Here is a 26519-nt window from a genome sequence, read left to right on the forward strand (position 1 = left end):
TTTCAATGAGCATTCTTTTATTGTATTATGACAAATAAAATACCTTGACATTTAGGGGGATCACAGTATAACCATGCCATAAGGAACATGATATACTTTGAAGTCATGGTAAAATGGTAAATGACTTGCTTTACAACACTTGTCACGCACACCCATTCACACTGATGGCAGAGGCTGCCATCCAAGGTGCAGACCTTTCTCATCAGGAGGAATTTGGGGTTCAGTATCTTGCTCAAGGACACTTCGACATGTAGCCGGGGGAGCCGGAGAATGTAAAGCATGTAAAGAATACTTTTTCTGTAAAGAAATGTTGTGGTCTTCTAAAACAATCTGATGGTCAAGCATACAATGTAAATAAATAACTGTGGTTATCAATTATCCCAAAAAGCAAGTTTTGAATATTGCGTTCATCTTATATTCAATCTTGTCAAACATTCCTGACCAAACGTGCACATCTGATTACATCTCATTCTTACGCTTTTTTATATTCATGTTTCCGTTGACTGCTGCTAAGTGAGAATCAATTATCAGATTATCTTGTGTACTCATTATATTCTCACTCTCAACCTTGTTTGCTCGAATACAAATAATTAGAGGGGAAGTGATAGCACAAAAGAAACTGTATTAACACAAAAACAGTCAGCTAGTCAATGCAGATCCTCCGACTAAATATACCATCTTAATAGAGTCAAGGCTGTTACGAATGAACACTATAAACAACTGTATACGTCAAAATGTGTCATTGTTTGGGAACATACAGATGAACATTTGTGTCACGAGAGGAAGCAGTAGTAATATTTCCATTATTTGTGAATGCATGCACGCAGGTGAATATTCACAGGATGTCCTTTGCAAACAAACAACCAGAGTACACAGAGATGTGCCAGTACAGGAAAGAGGCTGAAAGGATATCCTCATGAGGTGTGTTTTATTGGAGGACAAAAATGGCATCCTATTCTCCATTCAATCAATATTGTATCTGCTTTAAATTATACACAAATTCAGCTAAACTATACAGCGTAGTGAAACGTGTGTGTGTGCATGATGCAGAAAGATATTCAGAAATGTGTGAGAAGACATGTGCCCTCCTTTTCCTCCTGTCGGCTGTGTTCCGTATGATCAAAAAAATTGGTCAGCCCAGGCAAAAAAAAGGTCAGCCTCTCTGCCAGCGTATAGCCAGAACACTGTTTCATCAAACTCAATACTCCAAGTTTCCAGGCTCTGTGAGGAGCAGGCAGAGGACACATTCAGTGTGTCACTGTTTGTTGTTGATGCTGTGATCATGACTCCAGACCCAGTGCTTGTTGATCTTGTAGCTGTTTCTTCAGGCTCTTATCCAGCAGCACCAGACTCTGCACAGCCAGATTCCGACAATCTGCATCAGGGTCTCCTTCAGCAACATCTGTGGATATTATAAAGGATTATTGGCAGCTTGAGCAGTGGCAACAACAGGCAGCAAGAAAGCCAAATCTCTCAGTATCATTACAAAATCAAATTCATTTTTTTTTATGTCTGTGCTTGCGCATAATCCTGACATCATCTTTGCACAACAAAAATCCCACGTGGGAGGAAAATATGTGTCCTTTGCACGATGTCACTCAGCTCCGTGTCACTCGCTACAATGTGAACCTACATTTATCCTCAAAGGGATAAAGAAACATCCAACTGTTGATGAGCCGGTCACGTCATGGACAGTCTGTGGAGCACAGGACATCCTGGTTTCTCATCTACTTCCCAGAACTGCTCAGTCCAGCTGTGCATGTGTGTGCTGTGCGTGTTTGTGTGTCACTGAGGGGACATCCCTGACAGAATTACATGATGCAGGTGCAGCCTCGAGCCTTTGTGCATTTACAAGAATCATGTGTTTTATAGTTAATCTATTAATAGAAACATACGGACACTTTATTGAAAAAGTGGCCGTGTAATAACAGAACAGAAACAATTCCTCTGCCTGACTTTCCCCTCATAAGGAAATAATTTAACGATATTTATCCACAAAATCTGAAGATGTCTTTGTTCTTTGTCAACAGGAATGTGTTTTTTTTTTTACCTGCCAGCCAAATTCTGGTCTCAAACAGCTGATCACTGAGTTCCACCAGCAGGTTTTGACTGTTAATGCTCAGAAACACAGAGCAAACAGCGAAGAGGACGCCTCGTCTCACCATCCTTTAAAAGACAGATTTCAGGTTACAGCTGGGACTGAAATAAGACAACAAACATCCTGATAGTCCGTTCAAGGATACTGTCTGACTGTTCTATTTCTGATTCAACCTCATTAAAAAACATGTTAAAAGGAAGAGACTGTACAGTTACCTAATTAATGTTGATGATTAAATGCCTGATTAGTAGCAGAAATGCTGCATCACAGTGCTCTTTAGAAACCACAAGAGATTTCATTAATTTATTGTCTAAAACACTGATATGCTTCACACTCACTGGTCAGCATGGTAGCGCACCGCCCACACAAAGTCCAGTAAAGCACGACCCATCTGTGCAGCTATCTGCAAAAAAAGAAAAAAGAGAGAAGACGTCAAAGGAGTCCCATAGGGGAAGTTATAGGTGGTATTGTTATTCTAACATAAGACTGTTTAGGGATTGTCTTACATTGTATTATTGTGTTCTGGGCTAAAGGCTACAGCATCTGAACAACATCTGTTCTAACTTACTAAAATGAGCAATGGATGCCTCTAGCTGCCAGGCCATACATCTATTTACTGACAGTCTCTTTCCTAGTTAGATATATACAGTACATTGTGCAACTCCGGATGTCTCTTAAATGTAATGCTTTTTAAGATTTTTCAAGATCATTTTTAAACAAATTTAAGACACATTTTTGAACAAATCATCTTTTTCTTATTAAAGTCTTGCAGCTAAGTGTGTATTTGGTCCCATGCAGAAGCAGACATCTATGGATATGGTTAGTAGTATGGTAGTGAGTTAGATTCAGTGGCAGGTTTTTAAAGATTTCTAACATTACAAATGTGGACTTTGATGCCAAAGCTTGAAATAAATGAAATTAGACAAAATGTTGGTCGCAGTTAGGACCTCACAAATTCACATTTAAACTATTTAATCACTTTTACGCCTAGTATTTATAAAAATTAAGGCATTTTAAGTAGGGATGGACAATATATCAGCTCGCTAATGTGAAAATTGTATTATCAGTTAATGGCCGATAATTAAATTGATTAGTGGCAATAATCTGACGCCAAATTGCTTTTATTGACTTAACAGGTGCATCATCTACACATTTCAGTACAGTAGTGGTGGTATGCACCTTTAAAGCTGGTAGAAGAAGAAGAAAAAGAAGAAGAATGGATGGTGTGGATGTTTTTTGCAGATCCAGAGGAGAAAACATAATTGCAAGCTGAAATTTGCAACACATGTTCCACAGGGGTTCAGAGAGGCGGCGAAAAGTCTCTACATTATAACACAACAAACCTTATTAGAGCTGTAGAATACCCCCAGGTTCACATAAACTACTGGACAAGAACTGATCTTTTAACTGAAAAAAGTCAAATCACCAGTTATCTTATCAGTGTCGTCCATGAGAAGCAGGTAAATATCAGTTATTGGTATTGGCTGAATAAAAAAACATATTGTGCATTCCTAATTTTAAAACATTTAAGGACCTGCAGACAACCTGTGACTGCATCAATGTCCCACCCATAATTCTGGCACACTGATATTGATATAAAGTTCCACATTGAGATCATGCACACCACCATTAACCTACCGGTGCATTGACTGCCAAGTGCATTAAGAGGCCCAAGGTGTGGATCAACCTGCCCAGTACCAGATGGTCGCTGCCCAACAGGTCAAAGGTCACTTGAGGCCTAGCAGAAAAGTATTACACTACAGTGTTAAAAATGTTCTGTTGTACACTTTAGCTTTAAAACTGTTGTGTTAAGTTTTCAAATTAAATAAAAGAACAAACTCACTTGTCATAATTCCTGAGCAGTGGAAAAAAGAAGTGTCCAGCAACGGGGGCGTAACGGTTAGGGGTGGCCTTCGCTGGAGGTTGTGTGGCACCCTGAACCACAAGAAAGATATCTGAAGAGCTTCACTCAAACACTTAACAGGCAAATAAAAAATGTCAGTCTTCTTTAACTACCTTCCTGAGGCGTTTTGTCTTGCTCTGAATCCGCTTCTCTACTTCTTGTCGCCAGTGAACAGGGTTGTCACCGGGGTATGGAGTCAGATCAGTGCTGGCGACAATACCCATGGATGGATCTTTCTTTTCAGTGATTGGCTTAGAGAGCTCCTGCGCTGCCAGAGCGAGGACCTGATACACCAAAACAAGAGCAGCCTCATGATTACACTTGTGGCAATAATCAAAAGAGATCAAATCAATCGCTAGATGTATTTGTTGAAGAAACACAGCTGCTTTTCACCTCCAAGATATCAAGCCGCTGGCGAAGACTGTAGTTCAAGGAGTAAAACTCTGTGGTCAAATACTGAGTCACCTATCGAGGACAGCAAAAAGAAAAGTTAAAAGAAAGAAGCAGAAAATGGTAATAAAGTTGTGAAAAGGTAACTGAGATGGACGATCATACAGGGATACAGTCGGTGACAGTGACCGCCACCATGGTCGCCTGTCTGAGACTCAGGAAGCCATTTATGCTGTATTTATCCTCCAAGTGAAGAAGCACTTTGGTCAGCTGGACACTGATCTGAATAAACAAACAAACATGAACCATCGTGTGAAAAGTGATCTGGAAGTCACAAAGCAGCAACTACTTCAAATCTCCAGAATTTCTCTTGCGGTCGTACCTCTCTGGTTGCGAAGACGTTCTTCCTCACCAAACCCTCTGCGACTCTCAAACTGAGTTCCACACGCACCGAGTCCTCAGAGGAAATTAAAGCTGAATGGGTCAATAGATAAGAAAATATTAGAGCTGGAGCCAGTAACACAACATTCAAACAGGAAGTGAGGTGATGGAATCTGTGGTGCCATACTTTCCAGACAGTCTCGCAGGTAGCGGGGCGGGGAGGCTTTACTGATTTCCTGATCGCCTGACATATCGTAGGGAGTGAGCTCATCATCGCTGCACGAGTCAAAGACAACAAAACACATCAAACCCCGCAAATACATTTAGTATGACAGCATCACTCACTGAAATGAAGAGCTAACACTTACCTGTCCAGGTCAGAGTCTGGCTTATTTTGAGATGATTCATTCTGAGTAGACGGAGTTGGAGTTTCATTGTTCTCTTGAGTAGAGTCAACTCTGCAGAGGACAGAACTTCTCTTTAATAAAAGCAATGCCTTCAGATAAATAGTGACTGCGTACTGTATTTCACATCTTTCATGTATTATTGGTATTATTGGTATTATTTATCAATTAACTTACTTTTACATAAGTACATGTATTGCCAGATGGTAACTTTTAATACTTAAGTACATTTTATGTCAGATACTCTAAGACTGATCGAAGACATATGTTAACTTTTGCTCAAGTATGATTTTTGGGTACTTTTTACAACACTGACCATAAATGAGAGTAGATTTTATCCCTCATCAACTCACAGATATGCTGCCCAACAGGCCAACCTCCCAAATCTCGACACAACAGTTACAGAGCTGTATAAACACATACCCATTTACAGGCTCAGCCTCTGCTTCATCACCAGTACTGGGAGTCATCAGAGAAAGCAGCTCTTGAGTTTCCTCATCCTGATCATACTACAACAGAGCACAATACAAACTCATACACAGGTCTCAGGATGGCATTTCAATCAAATACTTTGAATGCAATTAGGCTGCCATAGCTGTACCTCGAACTTAAGCTTTGTTCCACTGATATCCATGCGTGAGCTCAGGCACTCTCCCACCACCATGCCCATATGCCTGATACGCACCACACTGCTGTCCAGGTGGCTCTGCATGCCGCCCAGCATGCACTGAAGTAGGTCTGAGAACACAACAGAGAGAAGAGAGCTGAAAGAAGCCCCCTTTATCATCCATATGTGTGGCTCAAATAAATCACACTGTGGAACGGAGTGCATGATCCAAGAGATGTGGCGCAATAATCATTTCTATTTGGACCAAACATTGTTATTTGTACCTGAGCGTAGCTCCTGCAGCTCAGAGTCTTTCAGCAGACTCACACTCAGCAGTAGGGCCTTGCTGACATACAGCTGCTGCTCTAGAGGTGTGTGCTTCACTGCGCTGGGGTTAGCCCAGGCCTGAGACACAGACCGTAACACCTGAAAACACACACACACACATATACATGTCAAAATCATGAATATATCTGAACTGACATTGTCTACTTGCTAAACAACCTAGCGCTCTCACCTGGATGAGCAGCGGCCTTCGCTCCCTGTCTGCTGCAAGGTAACCCAGAACGATTCTCAAGACTCCAGTCTGGGGAAAAAAACATTTGCTCTATATGATATTTACAAGATCACACATATGGTTTACTGACAGGCCGCATGTTCTTACCTTATACTTGTACTGTAATAACAGCAGCTTATGAGTGATAACATACTGGGCCTTTCTATTCGTTAAGACTAGATTCCCAATGATCCTGCCCAAAGCATCAGGCCTGAAAAAAGAGACATTAAGGGTGTCATTGACAACTGATAACTACAGGCCAGATAAACTGCTGGCTGTTTAAATGCATGTATATTCTTTACCCGCTGACAGCCTGCACCAGTCCAGTGAGCACGCTCTCCACCCATCGCTGAGGAACGTTCTCCAGCAGCTTCCAGCAAACCCTCTGCCACACCATGTCAGAGCGCGTGCAGACAGACAGCCGCGGAGCCATCACTGCCAGCACCAGACCTGAAGACAGAAACAAAAGCAACATGGATTATAACCAAACTGTGCTCAAAATCTGAGAGAAATAGGCCTTTTGTGTGCACAGATTTACTTCAACTCGTGAGAAGTAAGAAACATTTCAATGAAAAAGAAAAACTTTTTGTTCAGCGTGTTATTACCACCCTGTAATTTCAACCTGTAGAACAAATGGAGTGACACATCAACCAAGAGGAGGGGACACAATATCGAAAAGAATAATAGCAACTCACAACTCTTTGTACAGCTTCTAAAGATTTAAATAAACTCACCACTGTGGCCCTGGATACACACTTTCCCAAGTGTCTGCGCCACAAACGTCAAAGAGCAGTCTGTGCCATCTGTTAAAAAAATACAAACCACACAAATAGTGTTAATGAGAAATGATCCCAACAATTATTATTGTGTCATTATTAGAGGGTTTCAAAGATGTTCACTTGCCTTTAAGAGCTTGGCAGGTCCGCTCCAGGGCAGTGAGCATCTCTGTAGCCAGTAGTGGGTAATACTGCTGAGGAAGAAAGAGGGGCTTGTTGTTTGGATGTAACTTGTTGGCGGTAAGGTCCGGCAGTGCCACAATACGTCCCAGCAGAGTCTCTCGGAGCTGGGGGGAGTCCGAGGGTCCAGCCCCCTGACAGTAGGACCACAGCAGGTCAGCGAGTCGACCACTCTGAAGAAACCTCTCTGTGATGCTGACCAGGTGGTCCAGATTTGTGCTGGGCCTGTGGTGGAGATACAGACAAATTAGTGGAGAGACAAAATAGTAAACATGCATCATCTTCTATTCAACACCACCCACCTTAGCTCTCCTATTCCCTCCATCAGCACCAGCAGCGCCTGCTCTGGAGGGCCTTTGAGGAAAAGGCCGTCCCACAGCTCTGTGCGCTGGGCTGCTGTGAGGCCGTGCAACCAGTCAGCCTGGATGTTACTGACAAGGAACTGAAGGGAGCGAGTGAAGTGAGCTCTCCTGAACTCTGCCCGCTGAAGTAAAGTGGTTCTGCTATCTGGTCCTTCATCCAGGTAAGAGTGGAGTGTTTGAAGAGCAGTGATAATGTCCTTGTTTTCTGTGGATGTAGTGAGGGTCCGGAAACACTGGGCCACTGCAAGGCGAACCTCAGTATTTGGGGCAGGGAACTCCATCTTTGAAATTGTCACAAGCTTGTTTTACCTCCTAAACAAAAACATTAGAGACATTCATTTTCACCCTGAAACAAGTGTCTCTATCAAAGGTATGACTGCCAACTATTTATCTCTACACAGAAACAAACACACAGTAGTTCAGTGTTCATAACGAAGTCTGTAGATTATAAATAGCCATGAGTGTATTTTGCTTTTTAATACAATTTTAGCTTTAAGAGTTAAGCCAACAGTTATATCAGCACGACAGTAAAACTTTCTGGATGTACAGCCTTTACTCAAGTTACAAATAATTAAGTTTGTTGTGTTTTATGTGAACCCATTTTCTTTTTCGTAAACCTGGTGAAGTTTCAATAAAGACTTTAGTGAATTAGCTTAAAATGTTAGCCTGTCAAACTCGATACGCACCTGGACATTTTTAATAAAAAACAACAACAAAAACTATAAGGCGACGGTAGGCATGTTAAACAGTCGCTTTGACGTTAAAATACTCCTTCCCGAGGTGTAATTTGTAGTTCCCACTGTCAGTTCACGTTTTGGTTTTGACACGAACGTCCCGCCGCGGCGCTTCCATCGCTTTCTGTGTGTTCCATCAAAATACGTCCGTGCGGAGGGCAGGACGAAGAGGTAAGGTTCCGGAGACAGTTACGCTGACCGGTGCGGCATTCAAGAAACCAACGGTTTTTGTAACACTACTGGATGCTCGTTGTGTCTCAATCAGTGGTTCAGTCTCCAATTCATTAAGAGGTGTTTAAGTCTTATTTAAGCATATATACATTTTACATAAAAACATTTTCAAGGGTTACAAAATAATTGACCGATGGTGAAAATTAATAATAATATCAATAATATCAATAATAATAATAATAATAATAATAATAATACATATTTATAGTTATATATTAACATGTGGGTTACTTTAAACTTTTACATTAAATAGTTGATTTTAGCATCTGTTCAACTATTTCATTATTAATCACCGATTGACAATTTAGTTTTTACCATGTCAATAAAATTAATTCATTTCCTTTTGACTTTTTCCAACTCTTATTTAATTTATCAATATTGACTTGTCAGCTGAATACTAATAACACAAATGGGCCCTGAAAAATTCCATGTTATTGCACGCATATACTCACCAGCGGCTGAAATAGTTTCTACTAGATGTTATATCAGATGGCCTTCACACTCTCCCTTTGGCAAGCGTAGGATTTAACATAGTGTTAGTTATAAGTGGAGCAGGTGAGGGTGTTAACAGGATTGTGACATTGTTGAAAAATGAGCAAAGTTTGGTTGAGGGCCGCTGCACTACATATCTACAACCTGCAGGTGGGGCTGAAAGGCTGAAGGCAGAGGGAGCCAGTATCAGTATCATCTTTGATCAGTTGTCAGTATAATTGCCAACACTGTGTCTCATTATGATCAGACACAACCACATGGAGCTCATATATAATTTGGGAAATTGATGGATAATGCAGAACATTGCCAAAGAGTGTAACGAATCTAACTTTTACTAATATATCAGTTTGGAATACATTAATTCTGGTTAACGTGAAACTGAGGAACTGAAAATAAAATTTTTAGTAGTAATATTTAATTTTGAATACTATGATAATATTTCATTTAAAGGAAATCCTCTAAATCAGTTCATTTCAATCCTGGTCCCACATGTTCTAGATGTTTCCCTGCTACCACACACTTGATTCGAATGAGTGGTTATCAGGCTTCAGCAGAGCTTGATGAGGAGCTGATCATTTGAAATCTGTGTGTTGGAGCAGGGAAATATCTAAAACACCCAGAGGACCAGGATTGAAAAACACGGCTCTAAAGCATCAATTCTGAATCATGTTGACATCTGAACATGACGGTTTCTTCTGTCAAATTAGAGAAATTAAAGAGTACGTACAATTAAATAAATGCTTAAGGTGAGCAAAACCTGTATTCTGCTGAAAACTCTACCGGTATCTGTGTAGTACAAGTGCAGTACATGCAAAAACATGGAACAAGAATGAGGCAACCAAACACAGGGTCATTTTATTCCATTTATTTTCTAATCTTACTTTCACTGCTTACCTTTAAATTTTTCTCTTTTTACAATGAAATTATATTTCCCCCAGGAACAATTAGGATTAGATCATTTAGGGGATCTTCAAAAATAATATACAGCTGTAACCAATACTGTTATAATTTATACATTTATCTTTGAAAATAGGAATAAATTTAAACTTTCTCTTTTCTACAATATTCTCTTTTTTGTAATCTTCCCATGTCACGTAATGGCAAGCCATGCACTACTACAGTAGTGATGTTTGTGCCTTGAGCAAACTTTCTTTGGACACTGGAAGTGAGCGTGTGAGAGAGAGAGAAAAAAAAGTTCACAAAATGACAATTCATATTTACAGTTTAGGTTTCATCATTTATAATTTAACAAACTGACAGTCACGTGGTCAGTGCTTCCCCCCAGGGCTCATCGTCAGGTTAGTTTAGAGGCAAAGTTTGAGACACAGAGGCACAGTGTTTAGACTAGCAGGCCAGTTCTCTTCTTTCCTTTAAGGGTTAGCTCAGAGTCTGCTGATTCATGATTTAATAGAACAGGAAAAATGTCACTGAAATCACGGACCCTGATAGATAAAATGATTAGTTTGAGTTCAAAACAGCTGTCTTTGGTCATTTTGAAAGCAGAAATTTGGATAAAGTGCAATCGCCTTCCGCTCTGTGTTTGTCAGCTCTGTGGTCTTATTATTCTGTTGCCATGTTGGTCCGCAAACTATCTGCCAAAACCAGACACTCAGATATGAAGCAGGGAGAGAATTAAGTGTAGTATAGCCTGCTGTGTTCGAGTGTCATCCCATTTACTCTCTGTAACGCAAAAAACGTTTACTTACTATAAAGAATGGCGTATTAAATCTGTCGGGGCCGCACTAAAAAGCAGGAAGCTGAACTCAGCAAGCCTGGTTATGAGGTTTTAGGTGTAGCGTGTTTACATGATGAGGTCTCACAACCTGCAACTCCACTGATAGAAATTATAGCATATGATTTGTCAGTCAAAACATAGGTCTGAATCAAGAGATATACAATAAAAATAGGTGTTTCCATGCACGACCTGACTCCATCTGGGAAGACAACAGTAGAAACTGCAGACTCGGCCATATATCGAAACCCTGAAGAGGTCAAAGCAACATCAGCATCATGGAAGAGTGCGACGACCTCGACAAACGACCACTCCGAGCAGGTCACATTCAAGCTTCTTTTGCACGCAATACAACTTAATTCGATAAATCCTCCCACAGATTCAGTCACCGTTGAGTCAATCTCCCCCTTCGTGATTTCAAAAATGTACATTTTCAGCAGAACAGATCACAGAGTGTGAGTTGTGTCAAATGATGAATAAATATCTGCATGTTATTTAAAACAAGGAAAAAAAAGAAAGGAAAAAAAAACCTCCCAACAGATACTGTACACGCTACATGCTAGAGAAGAATACAGGCAGCTGTCTCTCAGCTTAAGACAACGAGAAGAAATGTTCTTTTCCTTCCGACTATAAAAATACCTAGAATCTAGAATGAGTGTAGAAAAAACTTTACATGTACAAGTCATTTACATCCAAGGCCATTTTTTTTCCATGGAGTGGCAGGTGAAGAAGAGCAGTGACGTAGAGGTGAAGAGGGTGAAAAATAGGAATTCTTCTTTGCGTATTGGTGCAGAACGCATTGTCGTTTGGACAAGAAACAACCTCCACCCCCCGTTTATCCTTCTGCTTTAAATCCATCGAGATGTCTGGTAGGTGAATCTGACACTTGTGTCCAGTTTGAGTCAGAAAGAGTACTGTGTGATGGCTGCATGGTACTGATGAGCAGTCCAAAATCAGTCTTTGAAAAAGCAGATGTTGCTCCAGCAGAGGAAATACAGAGCAGGTGTGTTTCCCTCCACCAATGTCCACTTTCTTTCCAAGCATTATTGCTACCAAAGTCTGCCACGTCTCTTCAGTTTTACATCTGGAAAAAGATACAACTGGCCAGCACAGAAATGGAGCTCACAGGAACTCCTGATGGCTGAAAAAATACAGTATGTAAATGAAAATTAAACTCATCCTAAGACATGGCTGCAAGTCTTTCTGTTGAGTATTCTCCAATATTTCCAATTTTACATGGCAGAAAAAATAGTGTGATGATCTTATACAGCGTGAGTGGGATGCAGCCAACATGTCAGCAGCAACAACTCCTGCACGCTAACGTCTTCATACGTGCTCAAAACTATCCTCATTTACGATTTGATCCCTTCAAAATAAACATTTCCTTTTTGATCAACAAAAACAAATCAAAACAAAACTTAGTGCAAAGTACAACCATTTGATTATTCACATACAACTTGTCAAATGTCGGCATTTTTACCGACAATACATCACTTGTGCAGCAAAAGAAAAAAAAAAAAAACATGGTTGGTTACCTGGATAAATTTGCTCCCCATCACTTTCACTCAGCAAGAGAACACTGTGGTCAGGTGGGCTGTACTTACAAAACAAAGAAAAAGAAAGAACGAAAAGACTACAATTCCCAGAATTCCGTAGTTTCCCTTCATGCTTAGTTCAAGTGTTGGAGAGTTAACAAAGTGAACCTGTGAGTATGAGCACGTTATATCAGTTAAAGCACCCAGTCTACACTTAGTGAGATACATTTGAGTTTTAATATTTGTGCCAGGGTGTGATGGGAAATGTAGTATTTCCTTTTTCAAACTGAAGGTTTCCAGCCCACCTGACCTCTGGGACCCTGTTTCATTGTAAAAAAAAATATAAATAAATATGAGATGAGGCAAATTATTAACCACCCAGTTCCTTCATTTGGGACTTTGAAGCTTTGAAGCTTGTGTCGCCAGGCTTTTTACAAAACCTTTAAGTAACACAGAGCAACAAAAACAAAAGGATATGTCAAACACCTCACACAAACACACACACACACACACACACACACACACACACACACACACACACACACACACACACACACAAAAACAAAGAAACCCTCCGGGCATTTCTTCGACCTCAACCTCTAGAAATGTCCCTCACTTGGGTTGGAACTTGGTTAAAAGGACACAACACACTGTTATAGGGGCTGGTCGGCAGCACAGCAAGCTCTAAACAAATTAAGACGAATTCAAAAGAGAAATCGCTGCTCCGATCTCCTGACCCGTGCTTCATACGGCTTTTTCTCACTCGTGACGAAAGCACGATTCAGCCTGGTTCAGGAGACCACAGCCCCACATACCTCCATCGTCCCAGTAACACTCCACCGACTGAACTGAGCAGGATTAATGAATTCTTTCCATCACCTTTTGTTTAAGGCCTTTCGGTACTGTATAGTTGTCTGATCGTTATTTTTTTTTTGTAGCTCAATCAAACATTGACACTTTGTTTCAGGAAGGGGACGGGAACATTTTCTACTCTTTCAGATACAGACCTCTTGCACACATTTACACATTCACTCACTCAACCAGCTGGGGGAGACTTGGGTCCCTCTGGCCAAATAACATGGAAGTCACCAGAACCCAAGTGTACACAGGAGGGTTAACACACACACACACACACACACACACACACTTACAGACACTCACGTGTAAGCACATACTCAAGGGATATCCAACTGAAAATTGCTTAGCCATGGACTTCTTAGAAATCTTAAATTCTTCTCTTTTGGGGGTCGAGTGCGTTGTTGTTGTTGTTTGTCGGAATATTTTTACATCCTTTCTTGGTAGTTTTCTTTCAGCCAAGTCTCTGGTATTTTTAACAGCCTGAGGAGTCACTGTGCGTGGCTGCATGGTGTCTATTTGACCTCTAGGATGGAGGGGTTGGACTCCATGATGGCCACGATGATTTTGTCAATGTAGTCCTGGAGTCTGTAGTTGATCTCCTCCTGTTTGTGGATCGCCTCCATCAACTGGAAACAGAGAAATGGATGTCAGTGGAGATAAAACACTTCAATTCAAGTAAAGGGAAGTATGTTTGATGAAATCTTTTCCAAACCTACCTCCGACCGAGACACGGAGTTGATCTCAGCTGCAAGGGAGTCGGAGAAGGAGGCCGACATCAAGTTCTTGGCTCCCTGGATGCTCAGGTTGATAATCTGGCCGTTCAACTCGTCGTTCTGCTCCTTCAGGCTGCGGTTGTCCTGGAGCGGTTAAGTCAAACGTAACGCATCATAAAAACAAAGAATGAATGAGGAAAAAAACTGCATAAAATAAAAGGGAGGCTTGGATTACGTACCTGCTTGAGTCGTTTGATCTCCTGCTCCAGCTCGGCTTCACGGGTGCGGGTCTGATATTCCTGCAGCCCGGCGCCGGGTGTGCGCCCTCTCTTTGCTTCGGCCTCCAGCTTGTACAGCTGAAGGTGCTCGAGCTGTTTACGCAGGTCTTCAATGAGCTGAGGAACAAAAAAACAAAAGTGAGTGTTATGCAAAAACACTTGATTAGACATCATTTAGACAGGAGCGTTTGACACGTGTCAGTAGTGTTGTAAGAAATGAGGAAAAATGATTTTTCACTTCTTATCTCTCGTCTCATTTGCTCCGTTTTTGTTATGGCGTTATAGCTCATTAAAGATAGCAAGTGCAGAGCCCACTCAGAGTGATCTCTGGAGATACTTGGCATTTGAGGCAAATCAACAAGGGAAGGCAAGCTAGGCTACAAACCAGTGCTAACAAAAAGGTGCAAACACAACAACGTAACGCTAGCAATGCAACTGCCCTCTATAAAGAATTTCAAGAGGTTAATTTGAGTTCCCATTTCAACATCACTGAGGCATTAAATAAGACGGCTCAGCATACTGCCATTTGAATTTCTCAAAGTTAAAATTGGGGCTGTAAGGCTCAAATGATACGAAAATACTTTGACTATGATCACAGCTAAATTAATTTAGATGCTGTGGTTTGTAAACACACAGTACTATTCAAAGATTCATGAATAAGATGACTGAATTATTTTTAAAGACTGCTGTTCTCTACCATCGAAAAATGGTATTGGATATTGATTTTTTTCAATGTTTTTGAAGAAGGCTGTTCTTCGTGCAGCTCTGCATGTTGCTACTCAGCTCATTTTGCATTATCAATGCTTTTGTAGAGCTTCAGCATTAAATAGCTTTTAAAATATAAACTTTTTAATCTTTTTGCTGGAGGAGTGCCTTGGATCTTTCTTTTTAGCAATTCCAGTATTGCTACACTATATGACAGTGCTTGTAATAGCAATTTTTATCATAACGGTTTAAGCTGAAATGTTGATTTGACAGTCAGAAACAGAGATGATCTCCTTTATGCACAGCAAGAATTTGTTTTAATAAACGCTTCTGGAGAAGCGTTATGATGAGTATGTTACGATGACTTTGGCTCTCACAACGATGTTGTCTAACTCGCCACTGTACTGCAATGTTTTGTACACAGAGGACTGTTTATTTTGTACACAGACAAACCAGCCCCACCTCCTGAGTGGACTCCTTCTCCTTCTGGCTCTGGTGGCGCTCGTGGCTCAGCTTGTCAGCCATCTTCCTGCGGGTCTCTGTCTCCTCCTGCAGCCTGTCAGACATGGCTTCTGTGTCATCCTGCAGCTTCCTCTTCTCCTGGGAAAAAAAAAAAAATCGAAGAAAAGGATGAAGAAGACTGTTGTAGACTTATGAGAAAGGAGCAAGAGGAAGGCAAGAAGAAGCAGGAGATGAGATGTCGTTGCTCTCACCTCTTCTAGTCTCTCAATGTTTGCTCGAAGACAAGGGACACACGACCTCAGCTCGCTGTTTTCCTCATCCAGTTGCTGCAGCCTGATAAACAGATCAAATCATTCATACAGACATTAGAGGCACAATGTAACAATATCTGTTTGTTTACAGTAAACAACGCTATATCACAGAGCTACAGGTTATATTCAGTGGCAGATTAGTGCCAGAGGGTGGCAGTGTAGAGCTGCGGTTCATCCAACAAACAACATGTCAACTATTGGCATCACATTGAAGAAATGTGTTTGTAATATAACATTATATCTTAGACAAGACACACACCGACCTAAAAACGTATCAAAGTAACTGACGAGGTAAAATTATTATTATTTTTGTGGTTTATTAACATTTTTACTCATCAAATAATAAACAAAGTGATTAAATTGTCTTCAACAACCAGGGCAGCGTGTGCAAATCATATACCAAATACAAATCTGTTGTACAGTAAATGTAATGGTACCTGCTGCAACCACAGATATATCCAGTCCTTTTTTTTTTTTTTTTTTCAATCTGCTCACCTGGCCTGCAGGTTTTCCAGCTCCAGCCCTCTCTCCCTCTCCAGCTTGGTCAGGGACTCCTTCTGACGACGGCTCTCCTGCTGCATTTGCTCGTCAGCGTAGACCTCCTGCTCCTTCAGCTGCTCCTCCAAGGCGTTGGCCCGGTGCACCAGCTGAAGGTTCTCCTGGCGCAACCTGGCGTGCTGCTCCCCCGACGCCTCCGACTCCTTTTCCAGTTCTGCCACTCGACGCTCGAGGAGGAGCACCTTGGAAAAGTAGATGCTTCATGGTCAGTGAAACAGAAATGGTTGTAAAGGTAATCAACTATGATGCATCTGTCAAACTGCGGTTCCTTTTTCTATTGCAGGTAAGTATACAGGGAAGTGGTACAGAGGTGGTCCTGAGCAGAGATAGGTTTAACGGAGGAAAATGGTTTGGTTAAAGGTGCAATTAAGAATGTACGGAAATAACAGTTAGATGTTATGACTTCTATGTATTGTTTTGCATAAATATCCAATGAAGTAAGCATGCTAACCAGCTAACCCCATCCAGTACCAGTCAAAATCTCCTGCGCTAGCTATGTAAACACCAACACACCCCCGGTCCCTGAGCTCCCAGTCAGGACTGCTAGCTGCATGGCTAACTGAACTAACTTGAAAAAATTAAGACATTTTTAAACCTTTTACCAAAACCCTGTTTGAGGTATGACCTTGTGTAACCAGAGGGATGTGAAAGATTATCAGTTGCTCTCACCTTGTCTGTGATGTCATTGTCAGCGAGCTCCAGGATGTCCCGCGTCAGGTCGCTCACCGTGTCCAGAGTCATGGAGCTGTTCTGGAGGAGATGTCTGCACGTGGAGAGGCAACAATTTAGATCGACTGCCCCTAGAGTTAGTTTATGTTTGATAAATTGCTATTCCCTTATGCAAACAAGAAGCTATCTATTACAATCTTACCAGAAATATGAACCCTTCAGGGCAACTGTTTAGCTTACCTTGCTACTTTCTTGCTGGACAGCCTCTTGCCAGCGCTGAATGGGGGAGAAAGAACAACAGGAAAAATAGTCAGGAAGAGAAGAAGAATGGAGGAAAGAGGCGCTATCTCCTTCTATTTGTCCTAGCCCCCCCACTCCCAATCCCTCTCCCTGCTAGCACAGATAAAAGTGCATGTTGAAGTTGTTCTGTTATTTTAACTCATAAATCACTGGGGTTTTCTTTAAACTAAAGCTAGAAGGTATTCACACATCACAGCAATCTAACACAAACACAGCAATGCATTTTAACAAATGCCGATCCAAGATTAGTTCAACGGATAGACAGCATTACAGAAACTTTAAATAAAACCTAAAATGAGTTTTATAACTATGTACATTTTTCATTTCTGTCTCGCATTCAGTTGTGGAACAGATCCAACAGGATTTCAGTATCACTAAGTTTCTGTAATACAGCTACTGGTCAGTAATCCTGGATCAGCACCTCCGTTTCTAATAAAAGCAGGTTCTTTGAAAAGCTTTGCGCCGCTACCAGCAGTCGTTCAGCAACAACTCAAATGAAGCATGAAGCTGATGGCATGAGGAACCAAAAATACTGAGATAGACGCCACTCACCTGTGATACCTGGGGGTGATTGTTTCATGTACAATCAGTCTATTTGCTTATGTTTCAGATGAGCAAAATGTTTGTCATGTATGAGTGGCAAATCATAATGTTTACAGATGGAATGAGCAGACGGCTGAGTGAGTTTTTTCCATGAATAAATGCTCAATATTAACTCTCGCAAAAAAACAATGGTACCGATGAAAGTGAGGTAAGATGGGCTTAAAACAGACCCACAAAATAAACCCTAATGTGTGTGTGAAAGTACAATCTGTGCCATATCACACACCATGCTAGTCGGACACATACATGCACGATACTGTATCTAATCAGCACTGCAAACACATCCACACAGCCTAGAATCTGAGGGGGGTTGTGAATGACGTGTTACCTAGTCATCTCTAGGAAATTGAGGCGCGTGGAGAGGTCCTCGAGACGACTTATTTGTTTGTGACACTGGCTACAGAAAAAGTCCAGCGCCTCCTCCCTGAGGAAGCTCTGAAAGCAGTCAGGGAGAGGAGCAGGTGCACTGGAAAGAGGAGACAGAGGAGGAAAAAGGAGGAGGAAGTGGTGAGTGACGGACAAGAAGGGGTGCACTGAGGTGGGACAGGACACCTCTGAAGGGGGTGCAGGAGCTGGGTATTAGTGACATCCACAAGAAAGTTTGAAAGAGTAAAGTGTGAGGGGAGACAGACTGCAGTGTGGCTGTGATCTGCTTTCTGGATTAGTGAAAGGAAACATTCTAGTAAGAAGAACGAGCTGGCATCTCTTCGTTCTGGGCTATGCCACCTTGACATCTTTTTCGCGAGCTCAGAAAACCTACACACTGGTGCCAATTAAGTTAAATAAACCAAAGTAACATAAGCTCTCAAGCAAACAAATGAAACACAGAGTAGATTATTTCATTGTTTGGAGTCTGTACGCTCTCCTCACATCACCTCTACCAGCTGATTGTTCATTCAGGGAGCAGAGTCGGCTCTGAATTATGCAACACGCTGGCACAGGTTCCTGTTTATGTAGGCAGAAACAAGGCAGGGCAGACTTTGAGTGAGTGTCACTTGATGGTCATATGCACCGTTGTACCTTTTTTCTCTTAACACTGTGAAGGACGACTTTGTTAAATAATGCCTACAGTCACGTGTGTGTTTGTAGAACAGAGGCAAACCCGACAGTGTACGTGCTGTCAACGTGCTGTAATATGTGGATGGACAAGTGTGGGGGTGCGCGTAGGCGGCACTGCTACATGCGCCAGCAACAAGTATGATTGGCTCAAAAACACGGTGACGCATCCTCACTGAGTGGGTGAAGTTTGTGGGATGCAGTTAGTTTTTTTTTTTTGTGTATGATTTTTTTTTAGTCAACCACCTGCAGATTTCTGCACAACTTGTACGCCATGTAAGCTTTCACATAAAATCTACTGATTGAATTTATTTATTTGTGGTTCTCACCCGTCGTAATTAACCTGCATGTGTTTTGTCCCATTGTATATATCGTTTCCATTTACTGTATCCTTTTACCACACTGTTACAATTAATTTAAGACACTTCAACGGTGCACTATTTAGTTTTGGGGAAGACATTTTAATCAGAAGACAAAGATAATCATTGACTCATTTTTAACTAAATGAATTGTCTTTGTTTCAGTGACTCAATAAACCGAATAAACAAACTGACCTTAAAAGACAAGAACATTTCATATTTCATATTTATATTTATATGTGGCGGACCCTGCCACCTTTCTAGCTTCAAACAGTGTTCTGGGGACCTTATTTTCCTCTGAGAACTGCTTGTTTATTCAGTTATGGTAAAGATAACTATGTCTGAGTTTGTCTCATTACCTCATTAGTATTATAAATACAGAAAATTCTGTGTTTGAATTACTCCTCCAAAACCACACAGCTATTTGTGAATTCTAGGAATCTTTTCTATCATTTAAAGGGGCACTAAGTAGTACTTTTTCTATTTCTATTCCTGCCAATCCATTTTGACCAGCTTACTTCTGTATTGTCAATGGGCTACACAAACCAAGCAGTTAGTAGTTAAGTGCTTTCTGGCAAGGCAAATCGCAGAAATATCACCCAAGTGGGAATTACGCATTATCCAGCTTTGGGTCTCTGACGAAAACAGAGGAGGAGGGAGGAAAAATATGACTGGGAAAAGGCTACAAAAGGAGCATCAACACAATGAATGGTGCCATAAAAAGGAGCTTGTGTATGTGTATACATTTAGCAGAGTAAGGTGTCTGACAAACACCACAATATAGCCAAGGTCAACCTGTATCTGTACTCCTGCAGCCCTGAGGCAAAGCTTGTTAGATACTCCTTAAGATGTCTGAACTCAAAGCAACAAAACATCCACCTGTTTGTCCCAGAAGGATTGGCAACAGGCGCCATCCTTGAGACTTACCTAGTGAGCATAAAACCTTCACACTGACTAAATGTGAAAGGAAGCGCAGTTTGAGAAGAGAATTTAGCCCACTATTCACATTTTTAATGACAAAGCAGCAGTGAGTTTCAGACTAATGGAATGAACTTTGTATACGCTTCATTTATCTTGCCCTTCAGCAGAAAAAGGAGGCAGATAAGGGTGGGAAGGACGAAGGACGTCTCCAGAAAGCTCTTATCAACGTCTGACCTCGCTGTCTTTGTTGAAAGGGAAACATTTTCTCTGCAGAACGTAAATAGAGGCATTTAAAACTGAGAATGTAACAGTGGCACATCTCTTATCAGGAAGGGTTAATATTCATGTCTCATTTCAAAATGACCTTGTCTTTACTCGAGATTAGAGTTCAAACGAGTTTAAACGTGTGAAGGGCTCATACCTGGGAGAAAGCAGTGAGGGGCCATTGACCTGCTCAGGGGGCTGCACCAGACTGGAGTCGCCCTGCCCCTCGGACCCCTCCACGCTGGTCTCCAACAGCAACTCCGAGGTGTTACTTTCTCCGAAGTCCTCAAAGTGCTCCTCCTCTCCGCCGATGACTGTCACCAAGGTTGGCTGGTGGTTGTGGAGCTCAGAGTTGAGGGAAAACCTGTGGATCACACAAGAATGGATTGCTGTGTTTGTGTGCGTGCGCTCACTAGTGTTTACAATTTAGATCCGAGCTGTAATAAAAAGAAAACATGTCAAGTTAGGGGACAACCCTGATCCTAAAAAGTTGAGACTGTAAAATAAAAACATAATGTGATAATTTGCTAAGCCTTTTTGATACATTCAATTGAAAACAGAACAAAGACACAATATTTAATGTTTTACCTCACAAAGTGAATTGAGTTTTGTAAATACAAGCTTATTCTGAATTTGACGTCAGCAACTAGTTTTGGACAGGGGCAATGAAAATCATCATCACAGAATATTATCACATGAGCTTGGGGAACGTTTGTTTGAATCTGATAGCATTCTGTTTTTATTTTTGTTTTACACAGCGTAGGACAAAAATGGAGGTCTGACTGGGTATGAAAAGCCACAATCTCTGCCAAACCAAACAAAGCCATTCTTTTGAATCCATTCAAAGAAAATAGACATGCCTGACCAACAGTATCTGGGCAACGAGTTCTAAAAAAGCCTGGCTAATGGTTGTTGTGTTGGACCCAGAAGCCTGGAAATGACTACTGTAAATCCCAAACAAGTACAATTAATCTTCCCCCAGCAAGTAAAGAGCGGCAATCTGGACAGGTTCGACAATCACTCCTCTTCAAAGGTAATCTGTTAATTCACATTAATCCCAAAGGCTGCTTTGGCTGAAACAAAATGTCTCGCCTTGTTGTTAATGCGAAACCACGCTGGGAGCACATGAGACATGTGAGAGGAACCTTCATGCAGTTGGATGTGGGTCAAGCTAAAGGGATGTCCTTAACAGAAAGGGCTCTGGCTGATTATCTGATGAAGAACACCTTCTGGGGGGATCTGGAAGTGTTTGCTGTGAATGTGACAAGAGTAACAAGAGTTTCAGTAAATGGTCTATTTGATCTTCGCTTAACAGGAAAACTGGCCTTTCCTGTTGTCCAACAGGAAATGTTAGAAGTCTTAAACACACACAGGATGAGGATATCCAAATCAGCAGAAAAGCTTGCTTTCTCGGCACACCTTTTGATTTTGCTCGACAGTTATCCACTTCAAAGCTAAAATATCAACTTAATTTACAGTGTGAAAACCTAAAATCATTCACACAGACACTTTGAACACTCTTGAGTCTCTTTTAACCAAAAAACAATGCAACAATGCCCTGTCAATGACACTGAACACTAACACAACCAGTTCTGAAGTCACTTACCCTTTACCCAGGCTCTTACTACTTGGCCCCACATTGAGGTCCCTTGCACAGAGGGACGGCGACGAGAGAGAACGCATCTTTGAACGCCCTCCGCTGCCCTGGCGTGTAAGCCGTGGAGCAACTGGAGTCAAAACTCCAGACAACCAGAGTGGAATCCTGAAGTTTCACAGGCTACACCGATTTGAAACAAAAAAAACACAACTCTCCAGTCCGGGGAACAACCAAGGGGTCTGTGGTCCTAATGAGCTGTCAATCTACAGTGTCACATTGTCTGCACCACCCTACAAGATTTGAGGCTGTACCAGGCCAGCAAGGGCTGACTGCGAGTGGGTTAATCTGATTTGAGGCTAAGCAACGGCCAACAGACAGTCCTGCTGACCGTCCAAGGGCCAAATGTGTGTGGGGACACGGGTAGGACAGCGGAGGGTGGGGGAGGCTAATCCTGTTAGATTCTTAATCCTCAGCCCAGTGCATATACTCCTACCCTGAATATGACTAGAGGTAGCAGGGCTAACCAGGCTGTATTGCAAAATCTCAGCTTACTTACTGCTCTTTTTGTGGCATTTACTTACACTCAGCGGTGAATCAGTGTAAGTAGCTAATTGTTTTTGACTCAGAAAACCCCTTTCATATATAAATGCTTATCTCCATTCACAGAGTTTGAGAGAAGATAGACTCTAACATGCTTATGTCACTGATAAATCAAGAGTGCTTCTTCATTCTGGCAAGTTAGCAACAATTTTTCCAAACTTTTGGTCAACAGACTGCTGAAATGAGAGAATATGAAGGTCATCGAGTCGTACAGTGTGAGCGTTAGGTTCCCGTCAGCAGTGGACTTAACTGAATGAGTGGAGGGGATTCAGAGAGAAAAAAGGGAAAAACAACAACAAAAAAAGAGCCAACTCAACACTTCCTGGAATTCAAGGCTCAATCATGGAATGGGAAGTCCAAACACATCCCCGTCAGGCAGACCACTCGGATCTGTCATCAAGCCGGACAGACGGGTCACAGAGTCAGCAGATGAGGCCTCAGTTCTCTGCACTTCCTCCCTTGTGTTTGCCCTAAATACTCCATCAACACGAACATTCATGCACAGACGTATAGACCTTATCTGCAGCAACTACCTGCCCTTAAAAATAAGAGAGAGGATGAATCAAATTCTAATCAGGATAAGGATTAGGAAAATAAAAAAAATCTGATCCTATTTGTCTGATCAGCACAGAGACACTTTGTTACCACCTTTTTAGTATAAATGACTCACTACTGTGCTTATCAACACTGATACATCTGTTGGAATTAATCCCAGTCTTTTACCAAGGGAAAAGACTAAAGCAATATATTCTCAATAATAAAGCCATAATACCAACCCTGTCTGATATAGACAAATCCATTTTCAAAAGACTTCATACTTGCTCTTCTCTTTACCCTTTACACACTTAGTCACAGTAAAACCAACTATCCAGTCAATCTATAATCATGCATCTGAAGATAATTCAAACCCATTAACATATATGTATACCATCTTCAGTCAGTAAAAACTTATATCCTCATGTTCTTGTAAATAAAGACGTGAATTCAGTAAATTATCAAAAAACACAGACTTAAACATGTGACACAGACTGTTCATTTATTACACCAGCACACTTGAAAGAGATTTGGAGCGCAGTAGCAGTCACTCAAGAGGACAACCTCCACTATTTTGACTACACTGAGTGGGCTGAGCTGTTGTTGAGGGGGGCTGGGATAACTTGGCACTTTACGCTGCACCAAGCTAATTATATAGACCGAGTCACGTCACTTTAACAGCACTAGTCACCTGCGGAGATGTGTGAAAGCAAGCTTGTTACCAGCCGCTGGCAATGTTTTCACATTTTGGAGTCAGTATGTGTGTGTCATCATGGCAAAATGTGGTCCTGGAGACAGATTTTGGGGCAGGAATGACCACAGAAAATAGTTTTGAGTATTAACTCTAAAGGCAGAGTTCGAAAGATTGGGTTTGTCCGAGCAAGGGGGCTGAAATTAGGGGGATGGCCCAACTCACACTTTACTGGACGCCCTGGCCCACCATCAGTATTGATAAATTCATGAAACTTTGTGTGTAGTAGAGATCAAAATGAAGACCAAGTTCAAAGATCGGTGTGGTCTGATCAAGTACTACCGTAATAATGTGGTAATGACTAGTTTATTTCTGTTGTGGTTGTCAATTGTAACTGGAAATAACATCATTTAAAAAAAGAAATTAAATTGTATATAGTTAAGCTATGTGGCACAGTAGTTTTACACCAGCAAGTTATTGTAAACAAACATTGCAATTGGTTGTATAAAGCTCCACTACACATTTTAAGAAAAGAATAAAAGAATCTAATTCCAGTCCAAAGCAACCGTGTTCAAAAACAGAAATCTGCTGTGATAAAACTATGAATAGATATCAAGTTGTTCCTGAAAAACGTATCAGGCTGCAGGGGGATAACACTAAAAATATTTCACCTACTGTGTTCATCGACAGTTTACCCCATAAACTGAGAGTTCAGAGAAGATGAGCAGAGAAGACTCTTTGCAGCCAATACAAAGGATGATCAACTCAGACACTCCGACTCGGGTAAAGATTTTTGGAGAGGCTTTATGTGCTCAAGGTCTCTGCAGCTCACACTGTGCACATTTCAAGTTATCTCTGAATGAGTCTTCCTGTGCAGCCGCACTGAAAACATCAACAGTCATCTCCCCGCTGACTACGGAAAGTGTTGCCTCAAACTGCCTGTGACGATACATGGTGTACGAGCACACGAGGAGCCACTTAATTGACAATTAAGGACAAAAAAGAAAGCAGAAGTCTATTAAGATACCATATGCTCAACTGACTTTCTTCACCACTGGTCTATATGGGGGAATTTGAGACGTTAGGTCAATCAAATGGTGGCTGTCTACTGCCTGTCTGGTGACCCAAATAGAGCTTTTTTTTTAAAGACTTGAAAACCATGTGATCTGTGTGAAAGGTCAGAGCAGGGCTAACCCTTTGCTGGAAATCTGAGACACATTTACGGTAAATTCTGCAGCCAACAGCGATTACAAACAGCATTATAATGTTAATCTAGTTCTCATGGATTACAACATCATCAGATGTATCACAGAAGTTATTCAGGGTCACCAGTAGCCTTCTCAGCGTCAAACACAAAGCAAAGGACTTATTTATATCCAGGAAACACAAGCTTATCGGCCAAAGTTGACATTGTGTATAGTCGAAGGTGAAATTTTTACCGACCTATTTCCGCTATCTTCAGGGTCGTGCAGCGTGGCCTCGATGCCACTGTCCGTCTCCACGTCCTCATGCATCTCAGGGGGTACGAGGGCCCCCGTGTCCTCATCGGTGAAGGTCTCACACTCACTGTAAGTGCTCTCAGAGCCCAGGTAAGCACTGTCTGTCACCTCATTTTGCTGCAGTAACAGAAACACAACAAGAATAAACACATTAGAGAACATACAAATCCACACCGATCTGAGCTTTCTATTTGTTTTATGAATATTCTGAATATTGAAGGTAACAACAACAACAACAACAGGGTATGAACATGAATGGAACTTAACATATACAAACTTGGGTGAGTCAGAATCAGAATCACAATCAGCTTTATTGTCCAAGTATGTGTACACATACAAGGAAGAGTTTGCCATCGCTCTGAATGTGCTTGCACAGGAATAGACACATCTGCTACGAACTAGGGTTATTAATCACTAACTAAATCTCAGCCTAAGATGAAAATAAGCAGTGAAAACAAATTTAAGTAAACTGAAACTAAACTAGCATAAAATTCTAGATCTATATAAAAAGAAAAATGTAACAGGGATTGTGTACTGTGAGTTAGTCACAACAGCATCCAAGTTAATCAACTCTTGGAGGAGGTCGGGTTATGTGGGCACTGCAGTGGTGAGGAGAGCCAGAAACCGCAGCTGTTACTGATGCATTGATACTGCTGATAATGAGAATATCAATATTTTTCAATAAATCTATGACACCAGATAGAACTATCTTGTACAAAAGTATGTGGGAAAAATAGGTGTCTATATAAACATGTATATAAAAAACACCAAAGACTAACAATGTAATAAAAACTCTGTAATATAAGTCAAGTGTTCTGTAAGTTGTTGGTTTTCTGATTATAATTATGACATGACTGGATCCACTGCAGCAGTACTGCACACCAGGTTTAGTTCAAATAAGGACACTTTCCATTAAATATGAAGCAAAAGGTGGACAACACACCAATGGGTTGATCAAATAGTAGGGGATAAAAACAGCCATTTAAAGTTCGTCTATTTTGAATCCTGCAGTCTAGCCAGCAGGTATCGACGCCAATTACACCAGCGACCAAACAAATCATAACGCATAAACAGGCGTCAGAGACAGTCTGCTGTGACTCAGATGGCTGTTCCAAGCAAAACCTGCTGCTCCAACACCTCTAAGCAACAAGATCAACAAA

The 26519-nt window shown here is 41.3% G+C and overlaps 2 protein-coding genes across 5 annotated transcripts in view; both read right to left on the bottom strand.

Moving 5' to 3' along the window:
* Nucleotides 1-911: 911 nt before the first annotated feature.
* Nucleotides 912-8510, bottom strand: telo2 (TEL2, telomere maintenance 2, homolog). Its single transcript, XM_084341963.1, has 21 exons — nucleotides 8344-8510; nucleotides 7598-7969; nucleotides 7243-7520; nucleotides 7074-7142; nucleotides 6642-6789; nucleotides 6448-6550; nucleotides 6301-6369; nucleotides 6068-6209; nucleotides 5778-5914; nucleotides 5600-5685; nucleotides 5141-5230; nucleotides 4960-5048; nucleotides 4774-4865; nucleotides 4557-4673; nucleotides 4395-4466; nucleotides 4115-4285; nucleotides 3942-4033; nucleotides 3737-3836; nucleotides 2437-2501; nucleotides 2051-2166; nucleotides 912-1402 (listed from the first exon to the last, which is right to left on the bottom strand). The coding sequence occupies exons 2-21, from the start codon at nucleotides 7936-7938 to the stop codon at nucleotides 1281-1283; spliced, it is 2499 nt and encodes an 832-aa protein (XP_084198089.1). The 5' UTR covers nucleotides 7939-7969; nucleotides 8344-8510; the 3' UTR covers nucleotides 912-1280.
* Nucleotides 8511-9964: 1454 nt separating this feature from the next.
* rab11fip3 (RAB11 family interacting protein 3 (class II)) overlaps nucleotides 9965-26519 on the bottom strand; it is a 34680-nt gene continuing 18125 nt past the window's right edge. For 3 of the 4 annotated variants that reach the window (XM_084341917.1, XM_084341916.1, XM_084341919.1), the window contains 11 exons: nucleotides 25304-25476; nucleotides 20596-20802; nucleotides 18167-18304; nucleotides 17176-17211; nucleotides 16936-17029; nucleotides 16204-16448; nucleotides 15649-15730; nucleotides 15398-15535; nucleotides 14192-14347; nucleotides 13956-14096; nucleotides 9965-13865 (listed from right to left, as the gene is read on the bottom strand). In XM_084341917.1, coding sequence (XP_084198043.1) covers nucleotides 13752-13865; nucleotides 13956-14096; nucleotides 14192-14347; nucleotides 15398-15535; nucleotides 15649-15730; nucleotides 16204-16448; nucleotides 16936-17029; nucleotides 17176-17211; nucleotides 18167-18304; nucleotides 20596-20802; nucleotides 25304-25476 — 1524 coding nt within the window. In that variant the 3' untranslated portion in view covers nucleotides 9965-13751. The remainder of the gene's footprint in view (nucleotides 13866-13955; nucleotides 14097-14191; nucleotides 14348-15397; nucleotides 15536-15648; nucleotides 15731-16203; nucleotides 16449-16935; nucleotides 17030-17175; nucleotides 17212-18166; nucleotides 18305-20595; nucleotides 20803-25303; nucleotides 25477-26519) is intronic. The other variant, XM_084341918.1, reaches the window with a different exon arrangement.

This window comes from Pagrus pagrus, assembly GCF_965226575.1.
Source record: "Pagrus pagrus genome assembly, chromosome: 21".
NCBI lineage: Eukaryota > Metazoa > Chordata > Actinopteri > Spariformes > Sparidae > Pagrus > Pagrus pagrus.

Coding starts and splice junctions, on each gene's coding strand:
- telo2 (XM_084341963.1), bottom strand. CDS start 7,938: ATGGAGTTCCCTGCCCCAAATACTGAGGTTCGCCTTGCAGTGGCCCAG. Junction 6,551..6,641: donor CTGGTGCAGGCTGTCAGCGG/GTAAAGAATATA, acceptor CTCTTTTTTCAG/GCCTGATGCTTTGGGCAGGA. Junction 2,167..2,436: donor GTGCGCTACCATGCTGACCA/GTGAGTGTGAAG, acceptor TGTCTTTTAAAG/GATGGTGAGACGAGGCGTCC.